This window comes from Molothrus ater, chromosome 10 (assembly GCF_012460135.2).
Source record: "Molothrus ater isolate BHLD 08-10-18 breed brown headed cowbird chromosome 10, BPBGC_Mater_1.1, whole genome shotgun sequence".
NCBI classification, from domain to species: Eukaryota; Metazoa; Chordata; class Aves; order Passeriformes; family Icteridae; genus Molothrus; species Molothrus ater.
The window spans coordinates 15,465,216-15,492,360 of record NC_050487.2 but is presented as its reverse complement, the minus strand read 5'-3'; the positions used below and the strand labels follow the sequence as shown (position 1 = coordinate 15,492,360).

General features: G+C 44.7%; 1 protein-coding gene across 1 annotated transcript in view; it reads left to right on the top strand.

Moving 5' to 3' along the window:
* LPP (LIM domain containing preferred translocation partner in lipoma) overlaps positions 1-27,145 on the top strand; it is a 319,560-nt gene that overhangs the window by 144,199 nt on the left and 148,216 nt on the right. Inside the window, exons 6-7 of the mRNA XM_036388370.2 lie at positions 3,483-3,595; positions 23,093-23,215. Of these exons, the coding sequence (XP_036244263.1) occupies positions 3,483-3,595; positions 23,093-23,215 (236 nt within the window). The remainder of the gene's footprint in view (positions 1-3,482; positions 3,596-23,092; positions 23,216-27,145) is intronic.

Sequence of the window (27,145 nt, the reverse complement as noted above, 5' to 3'; positions counted from 1 at the left end):
GGAGGCAGTTTGTGTCTTGGATTTCGTACCTCCATGGAGAGACTTGCCATTGGAAGGCAAGTCTCTTCGCCTGCCTTGAAGTACAAATTGCTTTCTGGAGGTGCCTTGATACCTCTCTGTTGACAGAACTCAGCGCAGTCACTCTCACAACCTGGAATACATCCAAGTGTTCAGGTTGATGTCAGGCGAAAGTCAACTAAAATGCTGGTCTTGGTGCTGAATAATAATCAACATTAATGAGCCTTTTGCTCATCTTATCCCTTATTCACAGAGGGACAACCTGGTTAAATCAGTCAGGAGAGGGTGAGTGCTCAGGGAGGGATGTGTCCTCCACCAGCCCATGGTTAACTGGTAACCCCAGAGCCCCGTTCTGCTGTGGCTGCTGGTGCATCTGTGCAGACCAGGGACAGTCCCTTGCCCAGATGGCTCCCTCCTCGCTCTGTGACACTGAAGGTGGTCAGCAGTGGGTGGCAGTGATGTGCTCTGCCTGGACATGGACTTCCCTGCCTCCTCCCACAGCTCTAAGTGAGTAAAATCTGACTTGCAAAGCTCTGGGGGTGAGAGAAGGCAAAGGTGCTCTGTAGGGACACTGTGCCTGAAGGGAGTGTCAGCTGGCTTTCAGGTTCTTTTCCTCTTTTGCTCCCTCAAACCTGTTTCTTCCCCACACCATCTAGAATCATTATGCTGCTGAGGACAGGGATTTTGGTCTTTGCATGCTTCCCTCTCTGCCGAAGGGAGACTTCCAGCAATTCCAATAATAATAATAATAATAATGCAGGGACAGCTTTCCCTTCTGCATCCAAGGGAATATTCTCCTGTGAGTGCAGTGGGAACAGCACTGGGTCCTGTGGCTGTGTGGGAAAGAGGAAGGCGCAGTGGCAGAATAAATAACTAAAGCTGTGAAGGAGAAAGGTCCATCTGTTCACAGAGGACCAGGAAAAGGCCAAACATCTGCAAGGTCCCCCCAGTTCATCAGGCATCTGCTCTCTGCTTCCCAGTCTAAAAACCTTCCCTCTTGTGGGGAGAGTGGAGCCAGCAGCTTATCTAACACAGGATGGAGACAGCAGAGCTGGGCTGGGATGTGGTAGAGCCAGCTGTCTCCTACTGCAAAGTGTTTTCTTCCAAACTCTAGGAGAGAGCTCTTGTCCTTCACTCCTTTTCTGAAAAATCTTGCCAATTTTTTTTTTTTCTTTCAAGAGGAGTAGGTCTTCCAAAGGGGCAAAAATGGTATTTTGTTTATGCTTATTCTAATGGTTATTGTTAGATACAGACTTCTGATTATGCAGAAAACCTGGCCCTTTCCCTGTCTCATCTCTTCCAGCATAGTCTCTACCTTGATTTTCCTTAGGTGTTTTGAAGGATTGTAATAAAGCAAGAGTGTCTGACTAATGTGCTGTGCAGGGAGATCAGTCTTAGGCATCGGAGCCAGGACTGACTGAAAAACATCATCTAAAGCACAATCTTGAGAAGTCTGTGTTCACTGGAGTTGAATTTGTTTGCAAAATCATGTTGGCTGGTTGGAGGGTCATTTACAGAGCAAAGGAGAAAAGTTTAAGAAGCGCTCAAATATCCCAGCATTTTTTAGAATGAACCCCTTAGATATTAATTTCAAAATCTCTCTACTTTTTATTTTGTATTGTATTTCACATTATTTGAAATAAAAGATTTGATTAATTATCAGGCAATGAGGAAGATACTGCAGATATTATTGGACATAATTTTTTAAAAAATCAATCCTGAACTCTATAATAGCATGAGCCAGTGGGTTTCATGGGATTTTATGTATTGGAGCAAGCATGATTGTCTTAAATTAGTTTTCAGTCTGTTGTTTTTGAGCTGTCTTTGAGCATCTGTATTTAGGACAATACTTTCTTAGGGATTCAGAAGAGGTTTTTGAGTCCTATCCATGCTCATTTTGGGGAAAGTGGGAAGAAATTACTTTCCTGTTAAATAACATCTCTGAAAGTCCTAGGGGAAGTTTGTGTCTTTCAACAGTAATTCAAAATAGAAGAGAAAAACTTTCAAGGACTGGAGACCCATCTGCTTCCCATGGCAGAGAGCTTGAAAGTGTTGTGCTGGCAGTGCTGCCCAGCTGGTGCCTGTGCCTGGTCTGGGCTGAGCCTAGGGCTTTAAACCTGGGCATAGGTGGTCCTGAAGGCTGCAGGTCACAGGAGTTTGGCTCAGCACCTTCCTGAGTGGTTTGGAGCCTGCTCCTTAGCATTTAGGGGTGGTGCTGAGGGCCTCTGGCCTGGACACAGTGTGATGCTGCATGGAGATCTGGAGGGTCAAGCAGGGAGCTCACATTTCCTTCCAACGCAACAGTTCCTATATATGTGAGATATCACATTTTATTAATCTGAAACCTTCCATCCCAGATGCTGCACGCACAAGAGCCAACAGCAAACAGCTCTACTTGCAGCATCAATCTTCATAGGAAGAAATAAAAACATACCAAAGTGGTCCAAATTGCAGGCAGCTGCCTCCTCTGGAGACAAATCCAGTGCTAATGGCAAATGCTCTTTTTCCACCATTAGGAGGTGCTTTGAGAGCTTGGTGTCCTGCTGCCTGCAGCCTGTCCTGCTTTGTCCTTGTTTTCTTTCTCCTTTCTGGTCCCACATCCCATGAAATTCTCAAGGAGAACTTCTGTCTGCTCCCACCTCCCATCTCTATGCTAAGCTGGCTGGCTTCACAGCCAGTATTTGCTGCTTTGTCTTCCCATCAGCACTTCTGGAAGATAAACTTGAGCAAGTTGTATTCTAGAAATTTTGTACATCAGCCCCTTTGTAAAAATCCAGAGTTAGGAGAGGTGGATTCATGTGTGCTTGCACCTGGCCCATCATGTGACTGTTGTCACTGAGAAGAGCCTGTGATCTTCCCAGCAGTTCTTTACATGAAGCTATGAAGTCCCTATGGGAAGAGGAAGATGCAAAGAGTGTGTCTGCCTGCCAGCAGCAGGGCTGCAGGAGATGGGCTGGCCTGGATTCTGGGCTCCAGCTCCAGCCCTCTGTGTGTTGCCTGCAGCAGGGAATCCCTGCTTTTGGACAGCTCTTGATGCTGTCTTTATAGAGATCAGGAAGAGCTGGTGTAGTTTAGCACATGAGGGAGATGAATTGGATGGGATCCATTGCAAGGTTAGACACAGGGTGTTCATTAGTGCAAGTTTTGTGTTTGCCTGTGGTAGGTTTGAGATGTGACTTGGATCTGTGGAGCTGCTTGTTGGTGCCTTCGGGCTTTGTGGCACATCACCTTTTGCTGTGGAATCTGAGCACCCCTAAGCCATCTGCCAGTGTTACTCAGCTGTGTAGCCATTTCCTGAAGCAGTGAGGGGTGAAGCTGAGCATTTAATGGTCAAGTATTGTGTTATGTCCTGTGCCACAAAACCAATGGGCAGAGCTAAGAGTATTGCAGGGTTCCTCCTGATCATCCACGTCATGATGTGGGGAAATGCTGCTGAGTTTAAATTCTCTCCTTCTCTCTCCTAGGGGACTTCCTTCCTCCCCCTCCCCCTCCTGTGGATGACCTTGGGAACATCACATCATCACAAGGTGCCTTTCCCCCCCCACCCCCTCTGGATGATGTTACTTACAATGTACAGGTAAGAAGACAAGAATTTCGTCATTTGTGCAGAACTGATCCAGAAATTGTGGAAATGAATGAATGATATTACAATGAGGTGGCAAAGTTCTGGTTAAAAATCATGGGTCAGGAATAACGAAGTCAGCTTTAGCAAGCTGTGTTTCCCAAGCAGGGAGTATTTCCATTCAAAACTTACTGGGCTATTAAAGGATTTTTCCCATCCGGCTTGAATTAGGAGACTAATTGCCTTATGTCGTTGTGATGGCGGATGGGAGTGGAACCTTCCCAGAATGAATTGTTTTCTGGAATGGCCATCTCCTTCCATGGACTGTGGAGAGACTTTAGGGCAGTAATCTGATCCTGAAAGTGCTTTGTTTAGATGCCTAAAATTAAGTGAAGCAAATAAGCCCTGGCCCAGGCTCCAGTGATGTAATTGAGACCTTTGCCCCCTCTTTTTGCTGGCTTGGATCTTCTAGATTGGCCACCTGGATGAAAATACAACTTCTAAGGTGCATCAGGTGATGATGGTAGGTCCAAAGTGAATATGGACAGGCCTTGAACACCTTTACAAGATATGAATACTTTTGTGCCAGTATTGCAGGTTTGCCTGGAGTGCCAGGTTTATGTTTGCTCAGGCACATTCTGGAGAAATGTGTTCAGACTTCTGGGACAAGGCAGTCAAAGTGATCAAGGACTGAGGAGATGATCTTCCAAGTGGAGACCAGAAGAGTTTATCTAGTTAGCTGAGCAAAAGGAAGGCTGAGGATGGGTCTGGTTGCAAATTTGAAAGACACTTGGGGAATAAACCTGTATTTCAGCTCTGTGTGGGTGTTGGTGCAGGAACAGGAGAGCCTGAGCTTGCCAGAAGTACCTCTGTGCTGGTGTTCAGAAATTTTCTAAGCTCTGGGGCTCCAAAGGTCTGGAAGAGCCTTCTTTAAGAAGTGGTGAGAACAAAGAGAGCATGGTCTACGTTTGAGGCTGTTGGGAGTCGTGTAACCACATATCCAAAGACATGGGGCTGCTTTTGATGGCCCTGGAAGAATTGTGGCAGTCCTGTATCCCTTGGTGGGTTTGAACATGAGAGTAGGCCAGCAGACAGGCATTAAACAGAATTCAAAGGACCTGACTTAGTTTCTGACCCTCTCACCACCTCTAGACTCACTTTGTCTGCTTTGTGCCTTGGGAAGAACAAAACATTCCCCTCCCTCATGGGCTTACTGGGATGGCAAAGCCTCAGCCTCTCCTTCAATGGGCTCAGTGTTGGAAGCAGCCTTTGAGCAGGAAGGGGTTAATGGGGATTGTGTTCTCCCTTGCCAGGAAAGGCTGCGGCAGTCAGGGACATTGCCAAGTGCAGAGCATGGCTTTTCCCAGCCTTGGGGGAATGAAGTAATTCCCCAGCAAGTGTTGTTCTGTCTTTTATCTCTCTGAGAAGAGTGGCCCCCGTGGGAGCAGGGAGCTTCCAGAGCCCTGGGAAGCCGTGGAGCAGCCGGCTCCTGGCAGAGGCAGGGCACTGCCTGCATGGAGCCTGCATGGCAGCCTGGGCAGCAGGAAGGGGTCGTGGTACCCCACAGGATTCCTCAGGTCAGGCTTCCCCCTTCCCAGGTCACCCAAGGAGAGGGCCTGGTGTGTTTATTGGAAGGAGCTCGCTCCTGCCGTGGCTCCAAAAGTGTCCCTGAGCCCTCGAGGCTGTCACGGGGCTGTGCCCCTTGGTAGAACCACTCAGCAGGACAGCTCTTCCCTCTGAACTCATGGAATTGCTATTTGTCACACCCTTTCTCTCTGGCTTTATAAAACTGGGACTGGAGCTGTGTTCACTGTGGGGTTTTAGCAAGAGCTTGGTTAGAGCAGGATTCCTTTGCATGGTGAGCCTAGCAATTGTACCTGAGCAGTCCTGCCTGTCACCATCTCAAATGTACTCTCATGCAGCAAACAGAGCTCCCTGCCTTTCCCTGTCTTTCATCTGTGATCAGAGAGGTCACCTATTCCTCTCCCTTTTCCCTTCCATTTTCTGTAGGAGATCAAAAGTCTGTAGGAGCAGGCAAAAGTCAGGGCTAAGTCAGGAGCCAGCAGGGTTTTGTGTTGCAAGATCAGCTCCTTATCTCTCAGGAGCAGCAAAAGTCATGCTGAAGCAAGATGTAAAGCCCAAGAGAGGAGGAAAAGGGCAGGTGGTGCTGGAGAAAGCTGCCCAATGCCTTTGTGCATCAAACACAGTAATTTTCTCAACTCTGGACAGGCGTTCTTGTGCTAAAGGAGCAGAACAAATGGTGACTGTGTTCCATCTGCTGTGAGGACATGGTTGTCTGGAATCAGGGATCTTGTGAACTTGAATATCTTGTATTGGGCTCCAAGAGGCTGATTTTGCTCTCCAATGCCAGACCATTTAATTTCCATGCCTCAGTTTCCCCATTGCTAAATATAAGCACTGGAGCAGGAGACCCAGTTCCTGAGCATTGCCCAGACCTGAGGCTGCTGTCTGGGTGGTTTGGCCCCTCTGGACCTGGTGAGAGCCCTCCAGCTCTACTCCAGAGTATGAAATTCCTCTGTTCCATCAAATCAGCTATTTTACATCAGAAATTTCTCTCTGGATAGTACAGTGCTGATGACAGATTATGAAGTATGTGTGCTATGGGGCTCCAGGTAAAGCTTTTTATACTAGGTGTTAAGTTGATGAGGACAGCAGGATAAATGTTTAGTTTATTATCAGTTTGTGTGTTACTGTTACCAGAGGGCTGAAAGCTGCACAGCTTATTACAGTTTAAGCTGTAGCTTAAGAGCAGCAGTTAAAGTAATACCCAGTTTTCATAGACCTGTTTATCTCTGGATCTCTATTTGGACAGTGGAACCGGCCACTTAGGATCAGATCCAAAAAGGTACTTTAGTATCTGACTTATGCTCTGATGGAAATTAGAGGAGGGCTGGATCATAAAATACCTTTGTGATAGATCTGGCATTTTCTTGTAATTTCTGTTTTCCCATCTAGATCCGTCATATTCGGATTCATAGCAGGCCTGTGGGGAGGAAAGGGGAAGGAAATTTTAACTCCTTTCTTATTAACTGGAATGTTTTTTTTTTTAGAAATAAAAAAAAAAAAAGGAAAGAAAAGGCAATATTTATTTTTAAAAGAGTGTGTTTGGGCTGGGGGAGAGTTGTGTTGGGAAGTTCCCCTTTGGCTGCAGCGGGGGAAGGCAAGGACTTGTTCCCAGAATGGTGGTGAGGGCGTGGTGGTGGCGTGTTTGACAAATAAGGACATGAGCAAAGAGCCTTTTGCCACGTTGGCCTGGGCTCAGTTTGAAAGAGAAAGAAAAAAAAAATTTGGACGGGAAGAAAAATGAAATCACTGTTTGTCAAAGGGAAATAGATAGATCTGGGAGGGAGGGAGGCAGATTTTTATTATGTTTTTGCCTTCTAGTTTCAAAACAGGCATCTGCCCAGGCCAGGGAAAGCCAAAGTGAGAAATTCTCATCAGCCACCTCTCAAGGACCCTATTTGCTCACAGAGAGGGACCCTCACTCATGGCTCTGGCAATTCCTTCCTTCCTTGCCAGGCAGGGCTTCACAGCTGTGTGAAAAGCCAGTCCCTGTCCCATGTCCCATCCTTGTGAAGGCTGTCTCAGGAGTCATGGGTGCTATGGCTTTGAAATGACTGATTCCCTCTAAAGGGGAGGGTCAGAGCCCAGCATTTCATGTTGGGGCAGGATCTGGGTGGCTCAAGGCAGATGTGACCCTCAGCTGCCAACTTGCCAAGGGAAAACATCCGTTTAGAGATCTCTACTATTTACCTGCATGTGCTGCATCTGCAGATGGGTCTGGTTTTCTTTTGGGATCTGAGATGCTGCCACAACATGGGAAGAAGGGGATTGTGTTGAGCTGGCATGGCACTTCTTTCCCAGCAACCCCCAGCTGTTATCAGTGTGGCTTTTATTGACAGGCCACAAAACACTTGACAAAAGAAATACCACTCTCTTCCTGATAAGGGAGCTGGAGCAGGGAAAGTGCTTTGCCTAGGTCATCAGGCTGACCAGTAGCAGGCTAAAAATAAGACTGAGATCTCCTGTGTCTCAGCTATTCTGCCTGCTACATCCCAGAGCCTCATTACTCTAATAACTGCAAATTAATGACTAAACACCATCAGTGCCTGAACATAGGAACAATTTGGGATATATCAAAGCAGATGTGAATAAGTGGCTTTAGGTTGGGGGTTAAAGTGAAGAAAAAATCGGACTTTGAATAGTTGCATGAAGTGCAACATGAAGAATTTTAATATACCAGTTCTTGTTAAAACCATCTATGTTTGGAGGGGCTGCAGGGCTGCAGCTACACGGGCAGGGAACTGTGCCCATATTCAGAGCTTCTGAACTCTCCAGTGGTGTTGTCCTGTTGCGATGTGCAGAAAATCAGCCAAAGGGCTCGAGTTCCTCTTGCCAAGGAGTTTTGGAAGGGGAAAAGCTGCAGCGCATTCTGGAGGCGTGTGTGCCTTCCTCTGTGAGGCTGTTCTGAGGAGACCTGTCTCACTGCTCCTCGGAGCTGGGAGAAGGTGGGAATGTGTTGATAGGTGCGAGAAGTGAGAGCCTCATCCTCCTTGGGGAGAGGCTGCCAGGTGTTTCGCGTCTGACTCCGCTCCCCACCGGCGGCGGCGGCGGTGCCTCTGTGGGCTCTGACTCACTGGCTGAAGGAACAGCCAGGACACAGGAATTGGTTTGGGTTTTTTGGGTTTTTTAAAAAATTTATGTCTGAATTTTGGGTGCATTTCTTGGCAAATAGCTGGGGAGGAAAGAGCATGAATTTTGCCATTGGGGGTTGCTGCCTTAAATTTCTCATCTCCTGTTCAGTGGCTGGGCTCTGCCTGCTGGTGCTGGGCTTGCTTTAATTCACCTGCCTTTTAATGTGTGGAGAAGCTGAAAAGGCCAAAGAGAGCAGAGCATGTGTTCAGCCTCCCTCTAGTGCTAGATTTTGTTAATCATCAGGATTAGTGGCCTGGTTGTAGGTGCTTGCTGGCAAGGAATGTTGGTACCACAGGGCAGCTCGCGCTGCTGGCGGGGCTGCCTGACTCCAGGAGGGATCAGTAACTTCCAGAAACTCTGTAAATAAAGCCACAGTCTGTGTGCATTGCTTGCCATTTGAGATCCAGCTTCTACAGATTTCTGACTGTGACTTCTAACCTGATTTATTAAAATCCACGTGATAAGCATCTGCCTTTTATCTAAATTGAAGCTGTGTCCAACAGTATAAATAAATTACCTGGTAATGTTAACCCCTTTACTCAAATCTTGGCTTTGAAGGAATGCTTTTTATCTGTTTCCTTCCTGCCTTCCTCATATGCTTGAGAAACAGGAATGTGCTGTGCTCTAAGTTAGACTTAAACAGATAACATGTATGTTCTCTGAATGTTTAAATGCTCACTGGGTCTCTACAAGCCAATAAGTGTTTGCTCTATAATAAGGGGATTTAGGTTCTAGGGTGAGAAAACTCAGTAATATAACATCTGTATATGTTGATGAATATTGGGATGCATGAGAGATAAAATGCATGCATTACTTCTATGTGTGTATATATATATTTACACCCTATAGATATATGTATGAGAAATGAATCATGAGTGGGGATATAGAGCAGACTTTCACATTATTGGAAGCAAGCATGCATGTTTTATCCCTGCTGCTTTTCCCTCCCTTTTGTGGGCAGCATGATCAGTAGATCCAGGATCACAAGAGAAAAGGAACACTGAGCACTTCTTTCAGGCAGCTCTTGATGCATCCCATCTTACACATGTTTATTTTACAATGCCAAACCACATTCTATTTTAAATCTTTAATGAACCTCTGTTCCCATCCATGTAACTTTCCAATTCTTACTCTCTTCAGAATAGACAAAGATGCTTATTATAAACCACAAATTTTACTGAAAGGGTAAACTGGAAAAGTTTTAATTGTGCAGTGTGAGCCTGCCATTCATCTCCCTGCCTGGCTATTAATATCTTGGCAATGTTATAATGCAGCACAGCCTTTAACAGCTGAACCTCTCAGCAAGGACTACAAAGTAAGCAAGGACCCAAACAGTTAACTGTGCTCATTATTTTCATCATGCTTATTACTGTATTATTTAATGTATTTGTTATGTTACTGTTTAGTACAGTGACCCAGCACACAGGATGTACCAGGACCTGCATACTTGTGCCTTCTTTGGCAGGGGAGCCCTGTGGCTGAGGCTGGGAGATGCTTTCAGAGATGAAACAGGGCAGCTTTTGGTAATCTGCCTTGCAGCAGGTGATGAGGTGAAGGAACAGAGGAAAGCAAAAGCCTGGTACAGATCATGTGTAAATATGGGTGTGGGACCTACTAAAAAGTCATGAGAGGAAACAGAAAGGTCAGAAATGTTGCTGCTTGTAATGGTCAGAGCTGATCAAGGTAAATCCATCCCAGGTTAAGACACATTTGCCAGTTTGGGTCCAGACAGAAGGCCATGCTCCCCCAGTGCTGTGCCCAGGACTACAAACCCTGGTGGGCATTGCCTTGGTCCTGTGGACACATCTCTGAGGGACACTGTCACACTGCAAATGATGGAGTCAGGCAGAGCTGGCACCTGCAGAGAGTTTAATCTGTAACCTGGATTATACTCAGGGGTAATGGAGACATGAATGTGGAAAGTAATAGTGGAGGCATGGAGAGCATGCAGAAGAAGCAGGCAATTTTATTCTGTCAGAGCTTGGCTGGTGACAGACCAAAAGCAAGCAAATACATCATTGTATCTAAGGTAGAATTATTGAAGCAGAGGGAAAATAAAAAGATAATGAAGATGTGGGAATGCTCCTATCAAAGCAGATGAGCTGTGTGATGTGACAGAGTGAGATAACATGGCCAGTGCAGAAGAAGTTTCCATTCTTCCCATATCTGAGTGCTGTTAAAGTCTGCTGTTGGGTTAACAGGTCCTAGGAAAAATCTCTTGCACTGTAGGTTGCTCTTGTCTCAGATCCTGGATAGCCTGTTTTGCATAAGGGAACTATAATGCAGCAGCAAGACTAAAACAGACTGTCAGTAACAAGAAAGAATGCTAAAAACTGCAGCAGACAAATTATTATGCCTCTTTTTTTGAAGCTGGCTGGGATTGGAAAAGGTGGTTTAGAAAGTCAGTCTTTCCATGCATCTTGGGCATAGTGGTAGCCTGGAATGTGACAGAGCAGAGTCAGATTCCCACCTTGGGTCTGGTGCTTTAAGTGCTCTGGTGCTGTGCACTGTAGAAAGGAGCTTTGGCCAAACAAGTTAAAAGGAAATAGAACTCTAGTGCTTGGGGAATCCAGTTGTGGCCTAAATTCAGTTTTAGAGCCCTGGAGTTTTTCAAAGAGTAGGGCAAACTTCATCCTATTTTTGATGAAAATTTTATCTGGCAGCAATGAGATGTGGATATGGAGAAGTTGTGAGAGCATCTAATTTCCAAGAATGGAAGTGGCTGAAATGCAGGTTCCTGTCTCTGTTTTTCAGTTTCCATCACTGGTGAAAAACAGCTTCAGCTGCCATGAAGGGTGGTTTTGTTGTTAGAAAATGTTGCCTCTGTGGGGAGTGTGTGGCACAGTGACTGAGCAAGCTGGAAGATGGTAGAAATACCAGTGAGAAATGTTGCAGCCAGAGCTGAAGGAATTTGTTCCAGACATGATTTTAAGTGTCTGCTACCATAAAACTCCCATCTTTGAAGGACCATTCTCCACAATTGTATTTTCAGTTTGATTTGCTGATTAAAATGCAGGATGTTGATTAGCTTTAACACACAACAGGTAAGGAAAAGCATCTGGAAAACATCATGTGACTGCTTTAGTATTGGTTTTAATGGTGAGAGAAGTAAAATATAAACGTTTGAGAAAGCTGTAGCAACTCCCAAGTGTTGCTGAAGACAGTAAGCAGCAAAGGTGCTTTACAAACTCCTTTCATTCAGCAGTCCTGAGGCACAGCTCCTTCCCTCTCCATCTCCATGTTTCTCTTTTGCCATGGAAACTGTCTCACGTCTTGTCATGTTAAAGGTCTGGCCTTCCTCCCCAGCTCCTGAGTTGCCTGCCTCTTCCTCCCCCTGTCTCTGGCTCTGCAAATTCCTCCAGTTCAGCCCTGCAGTGCCCTCTCTGTGTGTTCCTGAAGGATGCCCCTGCTGAGCTCTGCAGATACCCATGGGTGGTGTAGGGCTGCCTTCAGGGAGCAGCTGTGGTCAGTTCTGAGGTCAGGTGAGCCTCTTAGAGACACTTAGGTAAGGAACACGCTTTCAGTGCAGAAGTTTGGCTTCTGTGGCGTGTTGACCCCAGCGGAATTACTGTTAAATGCTGTTTTCCTGAGGTCTAATGTGTGCTGGGGTCTAATGTGTGCTTTTCTGAAGCATGAATTCTAATTGAAAGACGTCACTTTACGTTCATTTATCTGTATGTGGACAATATCAAACTTCGGAGCTCACCCAGGAGGGATTTGCACAGTGGATTCCATTTTAGTGCAGCACAAATTCTTGTTCAGCTTTCTGTGTGATTTGGGTGTCCCTTTTCTTCAGCTGAGGTTCCCACTTAGGAGATGTGTAGAATGTAAGGTATCCGAACAAGACAATTGTTGTTAAAAAAGCAATAAAAACCCATGGGCAGCCAGCCAAATCCAATACCTGACACACATCTGGCAGCCTTGAAGGGAATGTAGAAGTGAGTCTAATGGTTTGGAAAATGAGATAGCAAATTTCATGAAGGCAAGAACCTTCTTCAGTGAATCAGACTGTGGGGTTTGCCCAGCTGAGGCCGGCCTGCCCCATGAAGTGCAGCCACTGACCACCCCAAAAACATGTAGTCTGAGGCAGAGTCCAGATTTTCCTCTTCTCAGCTTTGAGACATACAGTAGATTTTTAACATGATTCATTTCCTCAGAAGCCAAACCCAAGCCATTGACTTTCATGTAGTTTCATACATCCATTTTGCTGACATTTTGCCAGGTTCTCTGGGAATCCTTGCAAACAGTTTGGCACTCACCCCTTCCTATTACAGCAAAACAAGCAAACAAACTGAGAAATATGTTATATGTTTAATTTCTGGACCTAGTGCTTACTCAGGCTGTGAAAATTGACCAGCCAGTTTTAATTTTACTTTTTTCTCATTGGTGATTTCCTAATAGCTTCACAGTCCATGCTCAGGAATGCTTTCTCAAATTCAGAGAAGCTTGGCTGTATGCTTAAACTTCATTAAAGTTGAAAGAACTTAAGCACACGTGTAAAATTAAGCGTATGCTTATGTTTTATACAGTCTTTTTGCAGGTGACACAAACAGCTGCATATGGGTTTCCAATATGTGATTAAATTCCAAAAGGAGTTTTTAAAAACAGTTTTAGTCAACCTTAATTTTCTGAAATTGGTAGCTTTAACAAAACCTATCTTTTTTGATTTAAATTGCCTGAGATGTGTGCCTTTTAAAAAGCTCTTTATTTAACTGTCACAATATGCAGTCTTGTGTGGGATAGAATTTGTTCATGTAAATTTAATTTCCAGTTAAACTGGTGCAAACACAGAATGATGTCAGTAGATCTTTATGGACTGGCAGAGCTGTTTCTTTCTCACCTCTGCCGAGGTGGGGGCCAGGCAGAGCCATTAAATTGTCAGCTGTGCCCTTCTGCCTCATGCAGATCATAAAGCTTTGCCTGGTCACCCAGGGAGACCAAAGGCGTCCAGCCTTGATCCGCAGACATCAAGGGGTGGAGAAATCTTGGAAGTTTGTTTTAACATTTAATTGCCAGCAGTATTACACATAAGTGAGTATCTCTGTTATTTCTAAATGGAATTTCCCTAGCTTTGGCTTCCCGACTGCTGTGTGTTTTTTCTGTTTTGCTAGATTGGACAGTCTTGTGGTATCTGTCATTTTCATTCTGTGAAACTGTTTAGTTATTGCTATCGAGCTACTCAATCTCCTTCATAGGTGAAACCAAATGAGTTCTCTATGTGTCTCCTTTTCATCTGTTTTCTGCTTTTTTGGGGCATCTCAAATTCCTAAGCTACTGCCTCCCGTGCTGGACACGGTATGTCAGTGCCAGGCTCACCACAAGTGTTGAAAGAAGTAAAATCACCTTCAGCTCTGCACTATCTTGTGCCTGGTGGGAGATGGAGTTTGGTGTGGTTTTCCCATCTGGATATAAATGCAGAGTCGTGGGGCTGGGTGTGACAGACTGCCTTGTGTGCAGGTGTGTGCAATTTGTGGCTTGTCAGACACATGCCATGCTGTCCGAGGCATCCTCCTCTTACCTCTTTTCTTATGCCAGAAAAAAAAAAGATGAAGGTCAGGACTTGGCCAGGATGTGAAGATGAAGGGAGTCTTTGCTCTTTCATATGACCAATGGATCTTTCGAAAATGTAACATTTGTGTCATGTGAGTCAGTGGGAAGGTCCTCCTTTGTTGCAGGGGACACCTAATGAGATATTTGGTTTCTACATTGATTAAACTTTGCAGCTGTATTGGGGTAATTGGCTGCTCTTTGGTTATGGTTCCCCTTGGAGGCAGTGATGAAATATCTGCTACGTTCTCCTATTTCTCAGCTTTTCTGTAAGCAGCAATGCTCTGTGGGGAACATCAGCTCTGCTTGATGGCTAATTGAACATTAATTTGTGACGATATTGGAGCAGATTTTAAGTTGGTGGGGGAGTGGACAAAGAAAGGTGAAACTTTTAACAGTCACCATAATTGTCAATAATGAGTCCTAATGCAATTGCATTAATTAAAAGAAAAGGGATATATTCCCTGCTGCTGTAAAGTTAAAGTCAGTGAAAGTCATGCTGGGTCAAAAAAACTTCATGGCCAGCTGTTCTTGCCCTGTGGACAGACAGGTAGTGCTGTCTTACCCAAAGTGTAAAGAAAAAAATTATATATCCCAGTTCTTATTGTATATTCTGCTGATGAACAGGAATGTTTCACAAATTCAATTTAATTCCCAAGGATGAGTAATTGTAACTCCACCCAGAGAATATTAAATTGCCTTAATGGAAAAATTGGTTTTATTCTCCCCCTTCTCTCCCCACCTTCCCCATTCAGTTTTCAAGTAACTTTATGTGCCTCCTTAGTTTATTAATACACTTCTCATCTTGCTGCTGATTTTGCATCTGGTAGCACTTAACACAGACAGGACTCCCAAAGCTTTTGATCAGACATGTTAAGTAAACTCTCAGGACTGTCGGGTCTGCTGCTCTGGCAGATGTTGGCTCGTGGGACTCCTCCTCTCTCTTCATCCCCTGACTGTTCCTTATCAAATCCATGCTGTTGCTTTCATGTGCTGAGGATTGTGGTGCCTTTCCCCACGTATTCTCTGGCCCACAGATTGGACATCCTCTGGTCAGCTGAAGGGCATTTGTTGTTTTGCTGTTTTTTGGTGTAGAGGCCCAGGGAAGCACTGCACTATTAAAAGCCCCATTTAGCCAACCTTAACATTTCCAAGACTTCCTTCAGTGAGCAAAACAAAACAGTGAGGAACCCACAAAAGCTGGGTGCAGGTTTATATGCCCAAGGTGGAGGTGCCAGCCTGTGCTGCAGCAGGGGCTGGGTAAGACCATCCTGAGGCTGAGGGGACTGGACAGCACAGGACCTCTGTGTTGGCATCTCCAGTTCCAAGGCACCTACAAGCACACTTCTGGCCTGCAAGGAGGATTGTTGAGTGCTGTTTGCTGCATCTCTTTATTCCTGTTGCATAATTGCCTTCTGTTGTCCTCAGGGGTGACAGAGGGACAGGGAATATTGCAGCTCGTCCCGTGGTGTATTGTTCATGTCCCATCAAATCAATCAGTCATCCACTGCTGGTGTTTGATCCAGGGTTTCAGCAGAGTGTACCCCAAGGCCATGGATCCTGTTGGCTAAACTTCTGTGATGCCCTTCCATCCTTTTTTTTATCTCTGCTCGTTCATCTAATATCCGTGGCCAATTCTTGAGAACTCTGGACTAACCACAGGTGTTTGTGGCAAAATCTTCCCTCGGGTGTTAGGGGCAGGAGCTGCTGGGAAGGGAATGTAGTTCTGGATTGCTTTACTGCTCATCCACACTGGTGGCATCCTGCACCCACCAATGAGCTGGTGTTGGGACTGGGGCCCTGCTCAGGATGAACAGGGAGCAAGAGATTATTAAACAGTGGTGGAAAATGACCACAGGCCCACTGACCCAGAATCCAGTTGCTGACTATGGCAGTGGCTCAGACCCAGCCATGTCATGGGAAATCAGGGCCATCCTGCAGCAGAATTGCAGCTGGAGCTTGAATGGCTTGGACAGGGGTTTGCTGTCTTCTGGCATGTTTTGTCAGGTCTTGGATGGCAAATCTTGGATGGAGAATAAGAAGTCCTTTAAGGAGCTAGCTAGGCCCAAGGGATTAGTGTCTTCATTTGATGGCCTTCATTGAGGAACTTGGTTGTATCTCTGAGTTTCAGCACCTTGCTCTGCCTGCATTCTGGTATCCAGTTGACAATAAACTCCTTGGGACAGGGATGTTGCCTAGGTACTGTGTGAACAGTGTCTGTAACGCTGATCTCTAGGGAGATATAAATCTTTATTATCATACAGATTCATAACTACAACAAAGTCTTTGCTTTTTTTTTTAATCTGTGCATCCCAGGAGGCTGAGTGCAGATGGCTGTAATTCTGTTCTGTTTTGTCTCTGCTAAAAGAAAGGAAGGAATGGGTTTCCGGGTGTTGGGCCAAACCCTGGCACCTAGGGCTGTGGTCAGTTATTTACCTGCAGAGACTGGAATGTACCCTCCAGCAGATGTGACTCCCAGCAGGTGTCAGAATGTGGATAGAAAACACAAATGGAGACTTCATATGAATGTCTCTAGAGCCAAATCAATCACTAGTGACCAGAGATAAATGTAAAAGGGCAGCACAGAACATTTTATATTTATTGTGTGTCTTGGAGTTTACTTCCATGAGTTTCTCCTGCTGCTTTTGAAATCTATGTAAACTCATAGCAACCACAGTGTCTTGCAGCAGAAATAGCTCTGCAGCCTAGCAGTGTGTTGGGTGAAAAAACACCTACCCCTTTTCCTTTGTTTTGAGACTGATGCCTCCTAGTTTCATGCTTTCTTTTTATCTGCTTTATCTGCATTTTTTCTTTTTAAAAATGTTTTTATTATTTGTCCTTTTCATAAGCTTCTTACACCACGGTGAGTTTTTAAATCAGCTGTTAAGGTTTTGCTAGGTGTCTCCTAGCAATGCTTAACAAATAACTTTCCTTCATCTGCTTGTTTGTTTGCCCCAGCTGAAAGCCCATGCAGTTCTTTACCACACCTTGTTGCTTCAGAAATGAGTTCAGTCTGGATACCCAGTACTATTTGTATTTTCCATGGCTGGAGAAATTGAATGTGGGACTGTGGCTACCCCAGACTAATTGCTGTAGGTGTGGCTGAGCACAGCTTCCTTTACCCCACTGTGCCTTCTGCAGTTTGTTGTGGCACAGCTGCCAGTATGAACTTTGCCAAGGGAAGATATTTGGCACGTTCACTGGCCCTTTTTGGGAGCATATAGGCTGGTGTGTAGTAGATGATCATCCCCACCCCATTCAAGCTCTGTTCCAGGTAGGCCTGACCTGCCTCTTTACAGTGAAATCTTCAAAAGTGGCTGGAGTCAAAGAAACACTGCTCAGTTAAATGACAGTGGCATCTAAGAGGCACCAAATGGTGCCTTCTTTAAACTTTTGAAGTGTTTTCCTTTGGTCCTGCTGATATACAGCAACACAAACCAGGTAAAACTATTCTGTGCCTGAAAAAATGAAAGAGCAAGGGGAAAAAATAAATCAAAACCTAGCTTCCCTTTGGCTTTTATCCTTGATGTCATCAAAAGACTCAAAAGGATATTTCAGGCCTGGCTTTAGCCTGATGGAACAGCAGGGAAGTTCTTTTCTATTAGATCCTTGATACAATCACATCTGGTGAAATCACTGTGGTCACATCTGCTGAAATCTTCCATCATTTCAGATTTGTTTCAAAAGACTCAGTCTTTCTGTTTTTAAAGGGCACGACTTCTTTCCCAGCCCTCCTTGGTGCCTGGAACAGAGATTAGGCATCAATCAGGGATCTCAGCCCCCTGGATGCTGCAGTCAGCTCCTGTCTCCATGTGCCTGCGTGAGGGGGCAGCCTCTTGGGACTGTTTAAATTTACATTAGAGAATTTGAAAGAAAATGTTTACACTTGTCTGTAGGCTTAGGGGAGAATAGACACAGCAACTCTTAAGGGTGCTTCATATTCCTGATAGATGCCCTTCAGTATGCATCTTTTTTTGCCACTGCAATGTCTTTTGGGCTTTAGATGGCTTTTGTGACCTTGGAAAGAAGAATGAATAAGAGACGAGGTAGCAAGGGTGTGTGTTTGAAAAGAACCTTGCCTCTGGCAGTGATATTGTTAGAGAAAGTGCAAAGAAAGGAAAAAAAAAAGGAAAAACTAAATACAAGTCCCAGCCTGAAGTGTATCAAGACTGAATCACTTCCTTTCTTCTTCCTGGTTAACATTTCTCACAGCCTCTTCTTGTCAGTACAGTGGATACTATTGACATCAAACACTTTTCTGTCCCTCACCTGTCCCCAGCTAAAATAAGAAATAAGAGCTGCATCCTTCCTGCTCTGTCTACATCTCTGTCTAAGCCCAGTGCCCAAGGCCATGGAGTATAAGGAGAGGCTCACTCCTGTTTTGTTTGCCCTTCCCACCACCTCAGTGCCTATCCCAGCCTGCAGAGCATGATGGGTGGCTGCCATGGGTGCAGCCTGGTGGAGAAGCAGGCAGTGGGCACTGAATTTATCATCTCTACCACCTCTTCTGTGGCTCACTGGCTTTTACTGGGGGAAAAGACAGTAAAGTCTTTTAGGGCAGAAGTCCTTATGTACTATCTACTTGCTCACAACTCCTGATTTGCCTAAATTCCACTTGCTCCTCTTGTGACCTTTGTCCTTCCTTTGCCCAAGAAGGCTTTTCTGTTCTTGGATGTGTAAATGCAAAAAGTGTTGATGTGTTACAGCTCAAAGAAAGCTCCCAAGCACCTCGAGCTAAAACCAATGTACCAGGAGCAGAAGACACTGTGGGCCCCCAGCTTTGTTTTGAGTCATTAGCTGTGACCTTTCCTAATATCCATGGTGCTCATCTCCAGTTTTCACTTGTGAGTTGGGAGGTTATCAGTGACCTGTGATAGCACAGTGTGTGAAATGAGCTGATGCTACAAGAAAGGTTGTGTGTTTAGCTGCAGCTCTGCTGTCTTGGAGGTGTCTGCACTGATAAACCAGCACTACATTTCCCTAAAATGACAGTTCACCTTCCAGGGACACAGTTTTCAGAGGATGAGCTGGCTACAGCGCTCAGGAAACATGTGCTGAGCTCAATCTCTGTTAGACAAGACTTTTGAAGTGGATGGAGTGATGATAGATATTGATGCTGGAAATTTACACTACGGTGAGCAAAGTCAAATACTCAGAGTATTCAGGAGTTTGGCCATTGCCTTGTGTTGGTAGAAAATACACACTGGAGCTCTGGAGTTACTTGTAGCCTGCCACCCATGTCAGCAGGACACTGCTGCAAAGCTACCCTCTGTGTTTCCCTGACACAGCAACACCACCTGGCACCAGCAATTTGGCTGAGAGGCCAACCTGGCAGCCCCCGTTGCATCTCTCATCTCAGGGGCTAATGCCTGGTCTAAGCTACAGCCCTGCAGGGCAGAAAACAGGGCTTGGAGAGAGGGGAAAACAGAATAAAAGAGAGATGGCTGGGCCTGAGTAGGGAAAGGAATTTGGAGCAGGAGCTAGGAAGGACATCTGGGAGCCAGATCCTCTCTGTGAGCCCACTGCAAGGAGCTGGCTTGGTTAAATGAGAGACATTCTTGTTCCTCTGCTGAAAGCTGCAAAATATGATAAGAGAAGGTGATCTAGGGTTATGGGAAGAGGTGACATCTAGGGAAATCATTGTGCTTTTCACGTCTTTTAGCTCAGGGAATAGTCTTACAACTCTTTTAGCACAGTGAGGCAAAATTTGAGACCCTGTGTTGACCTTTGCACTGCATGTTCTATAATGAATGTTCCTTGGAGTGGTGTGGGGGACCTGTGGCACTGACTGCTGTTGGCTTGTAAGCTTATCAAAAGTAAAGCAAATTTTCATGAGAGCAGAGTGGGTTGATGGGGCTCGGGAGTGGATTACCATCAGAGCTGCTCTGAGCTGCACACCAGGAATTCAGGGGCAGACAAGCAAACCAAGCAGTGAAGCTCTCTGCTGTTTTTCTCTCTTTTGACTCAGAGCAGAGACTGAGCCAGGGGATAGGAGTGTAGGCGTTGCAGAAGTTCACGTGAGTGGATAGTCTCTGGCATGAGTAATTTCTTGGACTGGGTTGGCTTACGTTTGCTTTTTGTCGAACTCACGTTGGCTGAGCCAAAGATAGCATCCTTTTTCTTTTTAAACCCATTTTTCCATATTCTACTGGCTGGAAGAGGGGGCGCAGAAGTGACATGTCTGCAACAATGCCATAAATCCAGACAGAAATAGAATAAGCAGTTCCCTCTGGTTCCGGTGTTTGTATCTGCGGGGCTCTGAGCTTAACCAGCCCGGGCTCCTCGGAGCAGAGCTGTGTCTGTGTGAACCTGTTGTGCCTTGGGACCTGGAGCTTGGGTTTTGTTCCAGAACAATATCATAAAACTTTCACAGGAACGTCATGACAAAGAGCATGGGAAGAGGAATAACTTAACCCTCTCTTGCTGAAGTTGGTGTTGCAAAGCTCTGGTTTGCCCACGCAGCAAATCCTTTGGTTGAATATTGAGCACTGTGGGGAGAGAGAAAATTCAAGATTTGTGGGGATGGGGAAGAAAAAGCAACCACAAACCTGTCTTTGAGGATTACCATTTCCTGAATGTCTTTCAAGTCCATTTCTGCCCCTGTAGGCCCTGGCATGCATCGGTAGTGTCATTTGTTGGCACTCTTGCACTGCATTATGCTCCTGCATTTTGGAGTTGGGCTCTTAATCTATGTTGATTATGTTTTAATTGAATAAATAAATCAGAGCCCAGAATCAATAGAGATGCTTCTATGCTGTTTTATTTTATTTTTCTAGGTTTCCTAAGGACATTTAACTTTTACAACCTTATAACTTGTTCTGCAGCATTTGCTAGTCAGCTGTTGCATAATTGTTCTGGGGAATGAGAACCTGGGAATAATATGGCCCAGAAATGCTAAGAAGCAGAAATGAAATTGGCTGATCTCATCTGCCACCATCCCTTCTCTCCAGGGTCAGGGTACCAGGCAGGTCCTGTGTGGACTCTAGTGTTATTCCTGGGTCTACCATTGGCTTGATTTATCACCTCACGTGTTGGGGCCCTTGGATGCCCTTTGCATCTCCCCTCTCCTTTCCAGGCTGACTCCTGGCTGCTTAACTTCAGAATTCTCTGGAGTGGAGCAATCACTGATTTTCTGTCTGAGAAGCCTGTGGCAGTTACAGGCCAACAACTGGAAGATGAAGAAAAACCAAACAAGAGCCATGAAGTGGAAAAGAAGTTGCACTTCTGCAGATTTAAAATTCCAGGTGCCTGTAGTTAGCCAGGAGTAATGGTCTGGGCTAATTCCTGTGAAAAATATTTCTTTTTTTGAACAATGGTTTGGATGGAAAGACTTCGGCTCTATAATAAAAATAGGCAAGAAGAGTCAAGTTTGTAAGTATTTTCTAACCTGACTCTCAGCCTTTTAAATGGTGTGTTCTTGCATAAGCCACGCTGGAGCTTCCATTTTCTTATTAGTCAAGCCAAATATATTGTAATACAATAAGATTTAATAATCATTAGGTACTAATGGATGCCCTAGCATGTATAAGTTTGGCAGATCAGAGGCTGCCTACTTTGCATAGCCTGTCTCTCTTTGACCAACTTGACATTTATGTGTCAGATTGATGACTGGGGAGTTCTTTAAAACCAGGTAATGATCGACTGCTCCTAAAATGAAATTTAAATGAAAACTATCTGGAGCAGCCACTGCGCCAAAGGAAAAGGCAAACTTTTGGCTTGGAAAATTGAAGTAACTTGGTGAGAGTGAAGGCAAACAGAGCTAGATTATCTGTGGGAAGGTGCTAGTATGGTCTGAACAGTTTTTGCAGTTGAAATTAGGTGAGTTGTTAGGTAATTATTTAGTATTTTTATTATTGACATTGTCAAGCTCTGAATGAGCTCTTCTGCACCAAACTCTGTGTTGCATGTCTGCAGAGAGACTCTGATCCTGTCCAGGGATTTGCAGATAAGTAAGACGTGGAAGAACAGAAGACAAATAGCTCATGTTGAGAAAAGACTTTCAGTGTAATAGTTCATTTGACTCAAGAACTTTGGTTTCTGTGAATGCCCTGGTGGTGGCCTGGCTCAGTGGGGCTAGCCCCTAGCACCTACTTTGTCCATGGCACGGATCCTCAGCTGGTTTTCTTAAATTTCCCATTCCTGGTGGAGCTGCCTAGGTTCCCAAAACACTGAAAACATTGAGGAGGATGTTTTCTAGCCTTTAATTACTTTGTGTCCTGTTGAGAGGTCCCACTGTTGGCTTGGGCTGTACAGCACAAAGGTCCTTCCTAGAGGTTTTGGACTAGGTTGATTCATCAAAAATAAAGCATGTGAATGAGTCCTCTTTAAAAATGCTTATTCTAACAGGGATTGCAGTGCTGCCTTTGAACAGTGGCTTGAGCATCACATGCTCTGCTGTGGTACTGAGTTCTAGTTCTGGGTTTTACTTTTTGAGGTGGGCAGTGGTGGTGAAAATTCACATCTCTTCCCTTCCAAGTGAGTGTCCCTACCAGCCTGGATACAAATGGGACTGGGCTGTTTTGAAAGCAGAAAGAAAGAAAAATTTGTTGAATTAGAGTCCTTGGCTGCATGTTGGCATTTGCTCTGGGTACGGGCTTTCCTGCATAAAAGCCTTTTCACAAAGACCTTACTTATGTTATTTTGTGACTGCTTGTTGCAAATCACCACCCTTCACCTTCAATCTGCTAGAAATGGATTGAACTTTTTCACTCCTCCTTGAAGGAGCTAATTTTTGAGATGAAATTTGTGAAGAGGCGTTGAATCAGACAGGTACACATACCAAGAATTGATTTAAAATAAGAATAGGTGCACGTGGCCAGTCACTGGCTGCTGTGGTTTGTAGCTCTGTTCTGTTTGTGATTTGCTCTTGGGATCCAGGTGCTCCAAGCCTGTTCCCAGCTTTGTCCTTCCAGACAGGTATCCTTCTGTAACACATCTTCTCCATCTTATGGTGTGGGGATTGTCCTGCGTCTTCAGCTCAGCAGCAGATTGCTGAATTCCTAATCCTTCAAGTCAGTTTTACACAATGGGACCCTTGTGGCAAATACGTAAGAAAAGCCCCAAAGCAGCATAAATTCTGTGAGATGGAGGCTTGCTGTTAGTTCTGGAGGGAGCTATAGGATTTCAGCATGTTTGTCCCTGCAGCCCTAGAGTTATTGCTGGGCATGGGTACAGCTCCATGAGGACAGTAGGAAACCATGTGCCAGGTCAAGTGGTTTGAATAACTGGAACTTTTCTTTCTTCTTTAAGGTGAATCCTGGTGGCAAGACCCTTGAGGAGAGGAGGTGCAGTTTAGATGCAGAAATTGATTCTCTGACCAGCATCCTGGCCGACCTAGAGAGCAGCTCTCCATACAAACCTCGGACTCAACAGGTTAGTTGCACGTTGTGTAAACACAGAGTGGGAAAGGGGCCAGCATCGACTTCTGGAGTCAATTTGCTAAGTGCTTGGTATTTGTTGTGAGAAGGCCAGCCAGTTCCTCCTGATAGCATCCAGATGTGGCTGTCAATGGGGAGAAGGGCGCAGCTGCTCTGAGGGGGCACCGGCTCAAAAGCTGCCACACCTCTGAGCAAAGGGCCTCTGATCGCGATTGTCAGATTGCCACAGAGATTGTAGAAAAATACTTGCAAAAACTGGCATTTCATTTGCCTCAACTTTCAACCAACAATGACTCGTGAATTAAAACCTTCTCGGTTCACAAGGACTTTTGTGCTTTTGTTTTCTTGTTGTTTTTCTGTTCTGTTAACTTCTGTCTGTCGCGCTGCCAGAAGGATCCAGATATCCCCATCTCATGAAGTGGCTTGGATCGGAGCTCAGCTGTCAGGGTGGCTGTAGCCCAGCAAGGCAGACTGGAATTCGCACTTCTCTGCTGTGTCTAGACAAGGACTGCAGGGGTGACAGTGACTTGGCTAATTTTTGTCACTCATCTAGGTAGTGCTTGAGTGGAGCTATTTAAGTTCTGGTGAGATGTCATCTATTTATCAGAGGAAGTGGTGACACCCCAGTGGCACTTTTAAAAGGGCAATTCTTGTGATCTCATAAAATCATCCTAGATATGTTTGTGCCTTGTCTTTCCTTCCTAGTCTCATAACTGGTCACATTTCTTACATGTGTGTGGGTCTGTAGGCTGTATACAGCTAGATGTATGCTGTATTTCTCTTAGTAAAGCCCCAAAAGTCAAAAGTATTGAAGGGATAAGTCAGTGATGGGTGCACACTCACTATGCATACAAGCCTTCTCTTTGGTTTGTCTTATTTGGTTGTTTTCATTGCTCCCTTTCTTTTAAGTAACTGAGAAGTGATACCTTTGGAACAGAACTAAAGTAGTGATCGGAATCTGTTTAGATTTGCTCTTCTTCAAGTCTGCAAATGGAGCAAAAGCAGAGCAAAATCAGATTTGTGGTCTTTTGAAAGTGTCCCCCTGCACACAGAGGCTCTGGGTTTCCATCCTTTCTGCAGGGACCTCCCTATAAACTCAGCTTTAATTTTAGTGGCATGTGCACAGTTAATTGCATAAACTTACAGACTTGTCCTTGAAAAAAAGTCTAATTTGGGTTAGTCAGTCAAAAAGATCAACAATATAAACCAGATACAATTCAGCCCTTTTCCCAGTGGGTTTCTGTTGTGATAAATGAGATGGGTTCTGCTGAGGCATTGTGGTGAATAACCAATGTTCAGTTTGTTTGCATGGGCCAAACACACACCAGTGCACACTGTTACTGGGAAATGCTTTACTCAAAACGCTGCTAGAGTTGGGTGAAAGAGATTTGTGTTCCCCATTTCCCTCAGCAATGCCCACAGTCAGCTCTGACATCTTTGTGGGGACATGTAACTTCCGTACCCATTTCATGGAGCATCTACAGTTTGCTGACAGTGCTGCTGCCTGTTTCCTGATGCTTCTTCCTTTGGGATCTGGGGTTCTGTGAATAGGTTGGTTTCCTTTATTTTATTCACTTTTTTCATTTATAATGCCTTTACCATTAAAAGAAAAAAATTTAAAAATCAGTGTCCAATAACAGTGTCCAAATGCAAACTTCTGCAGCTGTATTTGAGTTTGGAGGATTTGAAGTCATAGCCCAAGTTTGGGACTTGATCTGACTTTGAAAGTTCGTTGCCCTCCAAGATGATGTGCTCATTCCCGTTCATGCAGATGCTTGTTCCTATGGCTTTCTGCCACAACTTGGGTGAGGGCTCTGCAGACTTGTCACCTGCTCCCAGGTGCACTACACCCTGTGTGGCCTGGCAGGCAGAAGAAGCTGAACTCCATCTCTGGGATCAAATCCCAACTTGATTTGTTCAGTCTATCTGACTTCCCAGCATCTCCTGGTTAATGTAATGATGTCCTGTGAAAAGTACTGCTACAGCAGCTTCTAACTAGACCTGTTAGAGAAAGAAAATGCCAGAGTTGGATGTATCATCTGCTGTAATTAAAGAGTACTCAGACAAGTCCTTGAAAGGTGGAACTAGAACGTAAAGCTTTGATATTTTCCTTTGTTTGATCTGTACTAAGTATTAAAACTGGTGAGTCATTTGATGGTCTTATAGTTGGATAATAGATTAGGCTGCAAATTGTGAGGTACTTACTCAGAACATCAGCACATTTATTGGATTACACCTTAGCTGACCTTCCCAAATTTATCAGGATAATGGCTGCAGATAGGAAAGAAGAGCTACGACTTGTTTTCAGAGAAGACGTTTTCAGTTGTGCTTACGTGGTTAAAGCATTATAATAATTTTATAGGAATACCTTGCCCTTGGGGATACTACTGTTCTTGAATAAGAGAAATTTTATTGTTACATTTCTTTTTCATATTATCTTCAGGACAGTTTTAAAGCAACGTAAGATAAAATTGTAACAGAGTCCTTTCTCACTGGGGCAGGAGTGATAGCAGGGTAATGACAAGCAGTTTATTTAACATACACTTCCCTTGGCATGAATTCACACAAAGGGAAGCTCTTTTGATCCTTGGTAAGGGTTCAAGATTGCAAAGACACACACTGCACCAGGGGGGCCCCTGACACAGAGGGATGTAATATTTCTCAGAAAGGATGGGCCAACATCAACCCCAGACACCGTCCCTTAGCCCTTGCTGTTGAGGACATGGGTGAGCGTGAATCTCTGCACCATCCCTGCATTGCTTACCTGCGTGTTGCTCTGGTGACATTTTTTGTGTGCTGGGGGGTGTGACAAGGACACTGCCATGAGCTGAAACTGACAACCATTAACAGAAGGCAGGGAGCGAGTTTGAATGCCTGTGGTCAGCAGTGCCCTCCTGGTACCTCATGGTCCTGCCGAATTCTAGATAGCTGGGTAGGAAAAAAAGGTGATCTGGGCTGAGTCCGTGTCTTGCAAGCAAAAGTCTCACTGACTGAATCATAGAAGCAGTCAGAAATCATTAAATGCAAGTTTTTTCCTTTCAAAATTGCACATACCTAAAAGCACAGGAAATTACAAGACTAAATCACCACCTTTAGCCTTAACAGAGCAGCATCTAAGGATGTTTTCTGTCATGTGAGGTGGTGTAGGAGAGATTGTATTTAAAGAATTCAGCTAGAACTGAAGTTTTAAAAAAGGTCTGTATGACCTTCACCAGAATGACCAGTTCTAGCCCTCTGGTACAGTAAATTGAAATGGACAAGATGACCAGGATGATCTCAAAATTGCCATGACTGCAGTGGCATATGAGGTTTAACTTGCCTCGGGTGTTGCTGGAAGAACTGCAGATGCACTATGAAAAAAATCTAATTAATTTTTTCCTCTAGTTTGGTGCAGTTTGGAAGTACTAGTGTGATGAATAAAGTACAGAGCTCCTCTTATGTAGCTGCAGTGTGCTTCTGTGTACATATCACACCTTCTAAATTGCAGTAACTCATTGGAAAGTTCAGAGGCAGAGAACCCACTGTACCTTTCATTAGTAAAAGGAGGCATTAGTGAAAGACAAGATATTAGGTGCATAATTTTCATAGATAGGAGTAGGGGCAAGTCATAAATTGTGTGAACCCCCTAAGTAGAGGCCTAGTGAATGCTGTGTTTATCTGACTCCTCTATTAAAGTGTATTTCCCCCAGTTTTTACCTGTTCTGCTTAAATCTTTGCTTAAGAGATCAATGCAGCAAGACCTTAACAACAACAAAAAAAAAAAAACCCAAAACCACTCCAAACCAAACATGCCAAATTTCAGCCCATAAAACAAATGTTTGCATTTTCTAAAAAACAAGAAAACTTTGTGACTCTGGAAAAAGGGCTTCCAGCAGAGACTGTGAAAGTGAAATACTGGAAATAGCAGCACACGTAAGCTCAGGAT